General features: G+C 35.9%; 2 protein-coding genes across 5 annotated transcripts in view; both read right to left on the bottom strand.

The window, feature by feature from the left end:
* Positions 1-6,367: 6,367 nt before the first annotated feature.
* LOC308693252 (cysteine and histidine-rich domain-containing protein 1-like) lies at positions 6,368-12,354 on the bottom strand (the record flags this gene model as incomplete). Its single annotated transcript, XM_081370046.1, has 9 exons — positions 6,368-7,711; positions 8,742-8,804; positions 8,920-9,039; positions 9,128-9,230; positions 9,312-9,382; positions 10,063-10,121; positions 10,233-10,336; positions 10,439-10,599; positions 12,253-12,354. 9 exons carry the CDS (start codon positions 12,352-12,354, stop codon positions 7,544-7,546), a joined length of 951 nt encoding a protein of 316 aa, XP_081226172.1. The 3' UTR covers positions 6,368-7,543.
* Positions 11,532-13,002, bottom strand: part of LOC308693928 (NACHT, LRR and PYD domains-containing protein 3-like) — a 53,034-nt gene continuing 51,563 nt past the window's right edge. For all 4 annotated transcript variants that reach the window (XR_014030521.1, XR_014030522.1, XR_014030523.1 and 1 more), the window contains one exon: positions 11,532-11,934. The gene's annotated coding sequence lies outside the window, so the exon portion shown is untranslated. The remainder of the gene's footprint in view (positions 11,935-13,002) is intronic.

Below are 13,002 nucleotides of genomic sequence, written 5' to 3'. Positions count from 1 at the left end.
TAACGCACCCTCTGAGGCAGCTGAGAAACAGCGCCGCGAAATGGGCAGAAAATACATTAGGCGGATTATTGGACGTGTAAAGTACCAAGTTTAAAGCTTCACAGAAAAATAATTCCACAGTAAAAACTGCTGAAAATTTGGATTTCGTTAGAGGAGTAGCTCTACTATAATGGGATAATGTCCAATTTAACGCACCCTCTGAGGCAGCTGAGAAACAGCGCCGCGAAATGGGCAGAAAATACATTAGGCGGATTATTGGACATTGTGTGAAGTTTAAAGCTTCATAAAAAAATAATTCCACAGTAAAAAAAGCTTAAAATTTGGATTTCGTTAGGGGAGTAGCTCTACTATAATGGGATAATGTCCAATTTAACGCACCCTCTGAGGCAGCTGAGAAACAGCGCCGCGAAATGGGCAGAAAATACATTAGGCGGATTATTGTGCATTGTGTAAAGTACCAAGTTTAAAGCTTCATAGAAAAATAATTCCACAGTAAAAACTGCTGAAAATTTGGATTTCGTTAGAGGAGTAGGTCTACTATAATGGGATGATGTCCAATTGAACGCACCCTCTGAGGCAGCTGAGAAACAGCGCCGCGAAATGGGCAGAAAATACATTAGGCGGATTATTGGACGTAAAGTACCAAGTTTAAAGCTTCAAAAAAATAAAAAATAAAAAAAAAATTCCACAGTAAAAACTGCTGAAAATTTGGATTTCGTTAGAGGAGTAGCTCTACTATAATGGGATAATGTCCAATTTAACGCACCCTCTGAGGCAGCTGAGAAACCACGCCGCGAAATGGGCAGAAAATGCATTAGGCGGATTATTGTACATTGTGTAATGTGCCAAGTTTAAAAATTCATAAAAAAATAATTCCACAGTAAAAAGTGCTTAAAATTTGGATTTCGTTAGAGGAGTAGCTCTACTATAATGGGATGATGTCCAATTGAACGCATCCTCTGAGGCAGCTGAGAAACAGCGCCGCGAAATGGGCAGAAAATACATTAGGCGGATTATTGGACATTGTGTGAAGTTTAAAGCTTCATAAAAAAATAATCCCACAGTAAAAAGTGCTTAAAATTTGGATTTCGTTAGAGGAGTAGCTCTACTATAATGGAATAATGTCCAAATTAACGCACCCTCTGAGGCAGCTGAGAAAACGCGCCGCGAAATAGGCAGAAAATACATTAGGCGGATTATTGTACATTGTGTACGGTACCAAGTTTAAAGCTTCATAAAAAAATTATTCCACAGTAAAAAGTGCTTAAAATTTGGATTTCGTTAGAGTAGTAGCTCTACTATAATGGGATAATGTCCAATTTAACGCACCCTCTGAGGCAGCTGAGAAACAGCGCCGCGAAATGGGCAGAAAATACATTAGGCGGATTATTGGACATTGTGTGAAGTTTAAAGCTTCATAAAAAAATAATTCCACAGTAAAAAAAGCTTAAAATTTGGATTTCGTTAGGGGAGTAGCTCTACTATAATGGGATAATGTCCAATTTAACGCACCCTCTGAGGCAGCTGAGAAACAGCGCCACGAAATGGGCAGAAAATACTTTAGGCGGATTATTGGACATTGTGTAAAGTACCAAGTTTAAAGCTTCATAGAAAAATAATTCCACAGTAAAAACTGCTGAAAATTTGGATTTCGTTAGAGGAGTAGGTCTACTATAATGGGATGATGTCCAATTGAACGCACCCTCTGAGGCAGCTGAGAAACAGCGCCGCGAAATGGGCAGAAAATACATTAGGCGGATTATTGGACATTGTAAAGTACCAAGTTTAAAGCTTCAAAAAAAAAAAAAAAAAAAAAATTCCACAGTAAAAACTGCTGAAAATTTGGATTTCGTTAGAGGAGTAGCTCTACTATAATGGGATAATGTCCAATTTAACGCACCCTCTGAGGCAGCTGAGAAACCACGCCGCGAAATGGGCAGAAAATGCATTAGGCGGATTATTGTACATTGTGTAATGTGGCAAGTTTAAAAATTCATAAAAAAATTATTCCACTGTAAAAAGTGCTTAAAATTTGGATTTCGTTAGAGAAGTAGCTCTACTATAATGGGATGATGTCCAATTGAACGCATCCTCTGAGGCAGCTGAGAAACAGCGCCGCGAAATGGGCAGAAAATACATTAGGCGGATTATTGGACATTGTGTGAAGTTTAAAGCTTCATAAAAAAATAATTCCACAGTAAAAAGTGCTTAAAATTTGGATTTCGTTAGAGGAGTAGCTCTACTATAATGGGATAATGTCCAAATTAACGCACCCTCTGAGGCAGCTGAGAAAACGCGCCGCGAAATAGGCAGAAAATACATTAGGCGGATTATTGTACATTGTGTACGGTACCAAGTTTAAAGCTTCATAAAAACATTATTCCACAGTAAAAAGTGCTTAAAATTTGGATTTCGTTAGAATAGTAGCTCTACTATAATGGGATAATGTCCAATTTAACGCACCCTCTGAGGCAGCTGAGAAACAGCGCCGCGAAATGGGCAGAAAATACATTAGGCGGATTATTGGACATTGTGTGAAGTTTAAAGCTTCATAAAAAAATAATTCCACAGTAAAAAGTGCTTAAAATTTGGATTTCGTTAGAGGAGTAGCTCTACTATAATGGGATAATGTCCAAATTAACGCACCCTCTGAGGCAGCTGAGAAAACGCGCCGCGAAATAGGCAGAAAATACATTAGGCGGCTCATTGTGCACTGTGTAAAGTGCCAAGTTTAAAGCTTCATAAAAAAATTATTCCACAGTAAAAAGTGCTTAAAATTTGGATTTCGTTAGAGTAGTATCTCTACTATAATGGGATAATGTCCAATTTAACGCACCCTCTGAGGCAGCTGAGAAACAGCGCCGCGAAATGGGCAGAAAATACATTAGGCGGATTATTGGACGTGTAAAGTGCATTGTTTTCAGATTGGGTCCATAACTTTAAAATGTACAGTAACAATGCAATGGCTCTTTCAAGTCAGTTCAATTTAATTTATACAGACATTCATTTGTATAAGACTTTTCACAATACATAATTCAAAGCAGCTTTATAGAAAATGCAGATTTCTGTTACAAAACCACAGTAGGATTTTATGAGATATAAAGTACAGTTATAAGCTAGAACAAATTAGTATTTACAAACTCATGCATTTTAAGCTAAATTAATGTGCATTTTAAAGCAATGATAAAATGATCATTTATTTATTTATAATCATCCATGTTTGATGTTCTGGAGTCCTTGCAGGAGTAGGTTTCATCTCTTCAAATGTGTCTGAAGTCCTCATAAGGGTCTGGATCCAAGCTGTAGCATAATCTCTGGTTATTGTGAAATTTTAATTTGCAATAATAATAAAAATAATAAAAAAAAGTATTCAATATATTTATTTTTAAATACATTCAAATTATGTTATTTGCAGTAGCCTAATTAAAGATTGATGTATATGCCTCATTATATTTTTTTACAATCATTTTATGTTATTATTATTTGTTATTTACCTTTCAAAATAGTGTATTATTCTTTTCGAAAAATAGATAGGCCTACAATAAACAGGGTCCCTAAAAAGTGTAAATAAGAGAAAAACCACATGGTCCCTAAATTGATGACATGTACAATAATTAAAGAATACCGTAGCCTTATGTGCCTTTATATTTTTACAGTCCATTTTCGCTGATATATCAGTGTTATTTGCATTTAAACATTTTTTATTATAGTTTTATTCTGAAAATAGACACAAAAGTAACACAATTCCGTTAAAAAACGCGAAAGAGAAAAACCACACGGTCCCTAACTTTAGCGTCAATAAGAAGCCATCAAACGCGGAAGTTCGCGTCATTTAAGGTGGAACGGATAGCGTCAATAAGAAGCTGCGAATAAGAAGCTGGATTCAGCCTCGTCTTCTTTTCAATGAATGATATATGCATTCTTTATAACTACTTGCATACATCATTCTCTATTCTTTCAAGCAGACATATTTATTTGTATGAATGAAATATAATTAATCCTTATTAAAGCTATTAATGAGCAATGAATGCTTTTCTCTTTTGCTTTTGTTGCTTGATCAATATTAAGGACACAGACCGCATTAAGTTTATTACTCACTGAATTTTCGTCATTATTTTCGTCAACGACATTTTTTTTTCGTCAATTACTGATTTTTTGCATCAACTAGTTCAGACATTCACTAGCTCAGAATGTCATGATCAATTCTACTTGTTGATTAAAGTTAAAATGGTGCATTATTCACTTCAGTTAACATGAAAAAATAAAAGAGCACAGACAAGTGGGAAAATAGCGTTAGCCAATCAGTCTTGACCGGTTGTTGATTTTTATCAACTAGCTTGTCAAATGTGTTTAAAGCATTAAAGCATTATAGCATGTTAGGGCTGGGTGATATGACACTATATCATAGTGATGATATAAAGTGTGAATTGATGGAACTTTTTCTAAATCGTTTACATAGATGGGCCTATGGGGTAAGCAAATTTATCCGTGCAGCTTTTAGTGGGCAGGAATTATTGGAACGTTGGAGTGGAAAAAGAAGCACTGATGAATGATACTCCACACAAATCTTCAGCTTTTAGTTTTATTGTACATAAAAAATAATAATCAAAAAGAAGTAAATAGTGTCAAATGAATCTAAATTAATTCTAATTTTACATTTTAGATACACTTTCTAATTTTAATAAACTTATTAAAACAAATAAACTTTACATAAAAATAAACATAAAATTACTTAAAAAGAATTGGACAAAAAAAAAAACAAAAAAAAACTCTGGAATTGTGAAACCATGATATTGTTACTGTGAAGTAAAATTGAGATTTTGGTCATATCGCCCATCCATATTCTTTGCTAGATAGCAGAAAAGGTTCTCACAGTTTTACATACAGTATGAATTTTTTAATAGTGTTCACCACAAGTAATAGACTACATTGTAACCAGAAATAAGCCATATGCTATTTTGCATAAGTTTATTTGTAATTGCCAGAAAGAAAGAAAGAAAGAAAGAAAGAAAGAAAGAAAGAAAGAAAGAAAGAAAGAAAGAAAGAAAGAAAGAAAGAAAGAAAGAAAGAAAAAAAGAAAGAAAGGGCAGAGATGAGGTTAGGAATGTAAAGTCAGTAGGCCTATAGTTTCTTAATTCACTGTGACCTATACCTGCACTGGATGGCCAATTTCACATGTATTTTGTGTATTTTCAAAATACAAAATACTGTATTTGTATTTAAATAAAAAAAATTCACACAGTATTTTGTATTTAAATATTTTTTTTCCACACAGTATTTTGTATTTGTATTTTAAATACATTTCCATGTATGTATGCCCATCTCTGGGTGTCGGTCAGGTCAGGTGTCGTGTCAGTGTGTCGCGAATCTCGCTGTATTATCCTGGCACATGCCAATAAAGACCGGATGTGGCAATAAGCATAGTGACCACTGATCTATATAGAATGTCATTATATAGATCAGTGATAGTGACATGTGCCATTGGCTTCTGTGCATCAGATGCCTTGACACTTCATGTTAAAACTGCTATACTGACTGTTTCGTTACTTTCTCAGACAGGTGCTTCAAATCCCTCATGCTGGATCTGTCCCCGTTGTTTTAAAAAGTCAGAATGGAAAGTAAAATATATTTTAGCGCCTAGCGCCCTATATTGGCCAGCCGCCCCTGGTTACAAATACTTAAATTCATATAACACTACTTTAACATTAATAAAAATATCGAGTGACTGAAACAGTCTTTGTCATAGAACAGACTTATTTGATCACACCGAGTTGACAGTTTCAACGTTCTTGTTTGTTTTATATTCAGTTTTTGAGGTGAATTATTACCCATTGTAGCTGCAGTGTGTCTATAAAAGTCGGGACTTTAAAGAAATAGATGGTTAGAAAAAAAACGTGTTACATGAATTTTTTATTTTTTTGCGTGTTGCGGCGTCGCGTCTGGTTTGAACACGGTGTAAAAACTGACAGTCAATGTAGAATGATTGTACAGGGTGGGCCATTTATATGGATACACCGTAATAACATGGGAATGGTTGGTGATATTAAAGTCCTGTTTGTGGTACATTAGTATATGTCATGGTCACCACCCACCTTGAGGATTTTGCCCCCTCACATATACTAATGTGCCACAAACAGGACTTTAATATCACCAACCATTCCCATGTTATTACGGTGTATCCATATAAATGGCCCACCCTGTACAATAGTTAATAAAACATTCATGTGATGGAATGGTTTTATAAAAAATTCCAGAGAAATTCTCCCTAATAAAGCACTATGTTTTACAAAAATAACACATGCTATTTGAGCATTTGGCAAGTAGAATCTCCTTAAGTTAGACTGAATGATAAGACAGAAAAACAAATGTGAGAGTACAGTACAATAATTTAATGTTTAGTGACATGAGAGGGTCTAATAAACAATAGATCCATCAGATTCACATAAACACACTTATATTTCATGATTTACTGCAGTTTATTTCTAGAATGCCAAACCAGAGTAAGTGTCTGAAGCTTCATTCATGAAACGACATGACAAAAGTTCCCAATCCATGACACAAGTAAACCTAATCCAAGCTGATCTGAGACTGTTAAACTTAAGCTCAGCTAAGACTGTTGTTTAGGAGTGAATGTGCATGAAAATTAAGGCTGTAAATCATCAAAACAACATGGAATGACAAAACAACAAAAAGGCAACAAGTATATTTGCTTGTATAAATGTTGACAGCACTAACATAACAGAGGAAATAACCAAACAGACAAGACATTTTTTATTAAACATTTTGTTTGATATTTTGATGCGCATTATTTGGACGCATCTTACACTCACCTCTACAGAAAGCTAGAATTACTGGACAACATCTGTTTTATTGCCAAATTGAAATTTTATAATTCAGTGAAATCATTTTAGAAAGACTTAAGGTGCCATATTGAATCTGACACCAATGAAAACAAGGCTGTGAGAGATATTAAACGAATTGTTCACCCAATGAAATTAGCATTTCCACAAATTAAGCGGAAAAAATGTGCAGGGGGGACAAATACAAAAGTGATGCTGCATTGATGTCATGTTAAAATTACCATTATTACGAGTTCCTGATTAATAAAACCAACTAGAAAAATTTGTTTAGTAATTGAAAAATTACTAGTTGAGTGTTGTGATGTGATATAAAAATAACTGAAATTGCAGCAGATCCAACAGTTAAAGATAGTTAGTTTGGTATCTGTATGCATCAGTTTGATATTTACTGTATTTTGATCAAGTTTTAAAATTATTATTATATTAATATAAAGATGGTGTAAATGTCCTTCTATCCCTCACAGCTTCGTTTTCATTCTTTCATTCACATCTAAACTGATTAGAGTGTAAAGCAAGAACAGTCTGCGGCTGCGCTCATCCTACACAATCTATATTATAGGTTATTATGAACTTCAATAAAGTAAATCAATAATCTTCTCCCAGATTTGCCAGATCATACAGCGGGTGAGGATGCAGGTTTAGTTGATCACTGCTGTCTGAGAGCCCGAGCGAGTCGGCGGGAGTCAAGCGATCATTTTCTCTTGGTCTTGATCCTCTTTCTTCTCATTGGCCGGTTGAGGCTTTGGAGGGGGCGTGTCCAGCCGCGCACAGGTTATAGGCTCCGCCTTCTTCATGACCACCTCCACTTTAGAGGCCATCATGTTAACAACACTCTTACTGATGTCAATCACCTGTCAAACACACAATCATATATCAACAAAACGACCCAAATACACTGCAAAATCATGAACTTTGAATTCTTCTTAACAAAACATCTAATAACGCCATCTAATGGATGAAATTCACACTGTAAATCATTGACTTGAAAGTGTTAAGTCTCTTTTTCTAACTTTTTAGTACTAATGTAATCCAATCAAACATTGGCATAAATAAATGGAAGTATGAGAATTACATAGATAAACACATGTAATATATATTTTAAGTTAATTATTTAATTGTCCTTCCACTACCTCATTCATTTAAAAAATAAAAATAAACTAAAATATCACATTTGAAAATAATGTGTGCACAATTTATATTTGTCTTATACTATTATTTATATACTATTATAGTTTTATTTTGAATTAGATTTAGTTATTTTTAATTTCAGCTTTCGTTTTGTTTCAGTATTTTTGTTATGTTTTCTTTTAAGCTTTAATTTATTTTTATTTCAGCTTTAGAAATGTCAGCACTTCAACTTTATATGATTTCTTTCAGTTCTTTCAACATTTCAAATGTATTTCTTTTCATCTAATATTTTTAGATTTTGAAATACACTGTTGAATAACACTGTTGTCTACAAAGTAATTTCAAGCACTTTAGCAGATTTTAGAACAAATGTTTTTTAAGATCATAATTAAGATAAAAAAATTGAATTAAGAAAAGTTTATAAGATCATCAAATTATATGAACAAATTGTGGTATTATAGTTAGCAAAACTATTAGTACTTTAAATAAAATAAACAAAGCAAATAAAATGAAATATTTTTAAAAACTTTAACTTATTGTATTTCAGCCGTTTGCCAAGGCAACATTTATGTACTAAAATAAACTAAAACTGAAATAAAAAGTAAACTAATAAAAATAATCAAAAACTAACAAAAACATACAAAAGAACAAATTAAAATTCAAAATATAAAAAATATGAATAAATCAATAATGTTATCTCAATGACACTAAATGTGTTTTAAGGACAGATAATGGATGGTCACTGACACTCACCCCCCACAGGCTCATCTTCAGCTCAAACTCTTTTTCTCCATCAAAGATCAGACGCATTTTCAGCTGCAGAAAAAAATCATTCATCAGACAACAGAAGTACAGACCATTAATAAATAACATCACCACACTAGACAATGGCAAAAACACATATATCACTTTAAACATCGAACTCCCTCACCGAGATGCTGTTCGCTTCCACAGAACAAAGCTCAGGATTCGAGTTCTTTGCATAGATAGACATGGTCACATGACTTCCTGTCTGGTGCCAATCAAATCGACATGGAGCCACTTTGTTACCCTGCAGGGACATAAAACACACGTGTTTGAGAATCATAGTCTATCATGTGATCTTGACCTGATGGACGTGAAGCCATTGCTCGGCTCACCGTGTCTTTCCTCCACTGGTGTGATCCTTTATTACAGCCCTCCTGAGACAGGAACGAGTTAAAATCAGACGTCTTCCTCTTACAGCAGCTCCAGTACTTCATCCTGAAACCATGAAATGCTCATAAAATACCGTCTAAAAAGGTAAAATTGTCGCTTTCAGCATCAGTTATAAATTCTCCTCACCCCTCGTGGAAGATGGGCACTCCGGGATGATATGAACACGTTTCTGCATCAGTCTTTGGTCCGTTGTATGTCTGATAATCATAATGGCATAATATTAGCACACATATTTCATTAAAAAATATATTAATTAATGTTAATTTCTAAATATAGATTATTAAAATCAAAAATGGTCAAAAAGGGAGGGTTGGGGGGGGGGGGAATCACTACTAGAACAGCTTTTTTCATATTTGATAGTTAAAAAAAACACATTATTTCCCCATATTCTCCATTATTGCAGCTCCTCTCTTCCCAGTCTGTCAGTAACGCTCTGTTTAGTTCCTGTCTCTATGAAGCCCCTCCTTCTGAAGAGCACACTGTGCTCTGATTGGTTGAGTGGATTAGTGTGTTGTGATTGGTCAAGCACTTTGAATGTGTTTGGGAAATGTCCCGCCCCTTATCATAACCACCAGTTTCAACACACTACTAACTAACTCAACAGTCTCTGCCCCTTTATTGTGCATATTTATAATTTAAAAGAGGAATATTGTGACGTGTTCGTTCCTGGAAGAAACTCAAGACTACAATGGAGGCGTTTCAGGGAGTTCAGAAACACTGACACTGATATAGAGAATAACTCCAGCTGGAGGGACTTTCTCATGCTCAAACAGCAACATTTGTACACTAAAGAAAGATGAACATGGAAAAATCATAATAGGTCCTCTTTAACTAACTGTAAAGTTACAATAACATACAGAAGAAATGTTCTTCTAACCTTCGAGCAGCCTCCATTTTTACACGCCGTCCCAATTTTGACCTCACTTCCTTCCTCTTCTGGAGGTCAAAAAGATGCACATGTCAGGTTTTGCATGAGATGGTCAAGTAACTAAATAAAACGAGAATGAATCTAGAACCTCCTGCAAGTTTATAATGATGTAACATCACCTTTCTCTTGGAGCTGAGCGGCGTCTGCGAGTCTGAGTTTCTCGAGCGTCTGGTTCAGAGACGGGGAGACTTTCCTCTGCAGCTCCACCAGCGGCTCCTCAGCGCTGAAACAACATTTATAAAGCGCTTTATACAATACAGATCCTTTCAAAGCAGCTTTAGCAGCCATTATAGCGATGATGATGATGAAGAGGAGGAAGAGTTACCTGGGTCTCTGGATGGACTCCAGTGGTTTGGGGGCCTGGATGATATACTCATTAAACCTGGGCTTCAGATCCTCCAGCTCTTTCTTCTCTCCTGAGACCTTCACGTCTGGTTTCACGGGTTCAAGCGGCTTCTCGCTGTTATGAGGACCTTTAGTGCAGCCCTGACAGAGAACGAGCCATAAAACAGGAGACATTTGCATACATTTGCTTTATCTCAGTGACAGAATTCATGGATATCGAAGAGATAAAGGAATTTTACATGGTTGTGATATCGGTTAGCAGCTGAGAGTTAGAGAATTAAAACACACCAATGCAAAACAGAAAACAGTTTTATTAATTACACTTAAAATAATATTAACAAACATTATATGCATGTTTATGAAGCAGTGTCAGCATGTCATGTGATCACAGATATCAGTTTAATATATTAATTATCATTTAATAAATAGTAATTCATATAAAAATATACAATCTAAAATTATTTTAAAGTTAATGCTTCAAGTAATGTTTCAGGAAAAAAATAAGGCAAATAAATTAAGTTATGTGACATTTTCCTTTACAAATGAATGATCTTTTATACATTAAATAATGTTTGATGATCTTTTATTATAATGTAAGAGCCCTTGATAAGGAGGATAGCACATAATTCATTGAGCTCTAGTAGTATGCAGTGCTGTCCAGTTCACAATAACACACATATATGCATTATATTCTACAAAGCAAGCTTATTAACAAGACTGCATATATTTCTGACTCTGTTGTGTTTCTTACAACACACAAGAAACCAGAGCTATGCATGCTCTCGTTTGGTCATTGAAACGTAAGATTATGAAGGTAAATAATAGATAGCGCGGTATACAAATAATAAGTAACACTTTCGATTATGAATAAACTTTGTAACTAGATTAGTGTAACAAACACTCACCCAATGGATTGATTTCTGGATCAAATCTCAGCCCGCACTCATATCACTGTTTCTTTGTTATTGGCTTTAGAAATACTTGATACATCAAGAGGAATGTGATAGAAATTAACATTGCAATCAGTAATTAACTGTGTTCAGAGGCAGGAGGGGAAAAAACAAGAAACCAGTAAAAGAATGTGAAGATTTATTTGGAAACATAGATCATCATATAAAATTATAAAATTATTTGACAAATTAATGTTCAGTGAAATTATTTGCATAATCTTTGTCTTCCTCTGATGGTATAATTTACAACATCTCTTCTGAAGTCAAACTCTTGATAAAACCTATAACACTTTTCACAACGCTGTCTGTATTGCACAATAAATCTATTGTCTAAGGCTTGTTTTCACTTTGCTTTAACCGTTTGTCTCATAATTTAAGTGTTTCACCATTTACATTATAATCAATATCTAACAAATGTGAAACAATTCAAAGCTGCTATTTTCAACACTCATTTTCATGAGCCATTACTATAAAACAAGAAACTGGTGTGAAGTCACACACACACGTCAGTACATGTACTTTCTTTCTTGCAGGAAAGAAAGTACAGCGTGGATCGAGCAATTTCGGGGGTCTACTCGATGAGAAGAACACCATTCAACGAATAGTTTCCACTTCAAGGCATAAGCATCTACGACTGACTGTGGTAGATCACCTAGAACCTCCACGTCCCGTCCAGTGACCAGACATGGAGTTTCCAGAGGTCTGGACGCGGGTGCCATATGGTGCCCTGTCCCTGAGAGAGGAGGTCCTCCCTCAGAGGGATGGGCCAGGGAGGGGCTGTTGAGAGGAGTATAAGTTCAGGGAACCAGGACCGGTCGGGCCAATAAAGGACGATTAGCAAGACCTGCTCCTCTTCTCTGCTCTTGAGCGTACTCAGGCAGGTCATCATTGACTGGACACATTCTTCTGTGAGGCGTGCCGTCTGTTGGACCAAGTCCAGCTCCATACCGAGAAAAGAGATCCTCTGCACGGGGGCGAGGATTTGCTCTTTTCCCAGTTCACCTGAAGACCCAACTGGCTGATATGTTGGAGTAACACATCGCTGTGTTCGCACAACTGTTCCCGGGACTGAGCTAGTATCAGCCAGTCGTCAAGATAGTTGAGGATGCAAAGGCCACGCTCTCTCATAGGAGGAATGGCTGCCTCCGCGACTTTCATAAAGACAGGGCCAGCCCGAAGGGTAGAACTTTGTAATGATAAGCTCGACCCTCGAACGCGAAACGCAGGAAGGACACATGAAAGTACGCGTCTTTCAGGTCGACCGCTGCAAACCAATCTCGGGGACTTGTACAGGGCCCGATTCAAGTGTTGCAGGTCCAAGATTGGCCATAACCCACCTCCTTTCTTGGGTACAATGAAGTATGAGATTTGATTGAACACCGGCACAGTAACTTCATATTGACGCGCGGCTAAACAAAGGCAGAGCACCGTAACTCGTAATTTGAGCGTTCCAAAACAAAGCCAAAGAGCGGTAACTGATGTTACGGTGTTCTGCCTTGGTTTCTCATGGGCTTTTGGAAGTTACTGTTAAGACAAATCATTATTTTCTCGAAAAAAAAACGGAATTGATTCAAGATACTTATCCACATGATAA

This window comes from Scardinius erythrophthalmus, assembly GCF_964197995.2.
Source record: "Scardinius erythrophthalmus genome assembly, chromosome: 7".
Classification (NCBI taxonomy): domain Eukaryota; kingdom Metazoa; phylum Chordata; class Actinopteri; order Cypriniformes; family Leuciscidae; genus Scardinius; species Scardinius erythrophthalmus.
The sequence above is the reverse complement of the archived record's forward strand: the minus strand, read 5'-3'. Positions and strand labels throughout refer to the sequence as shown.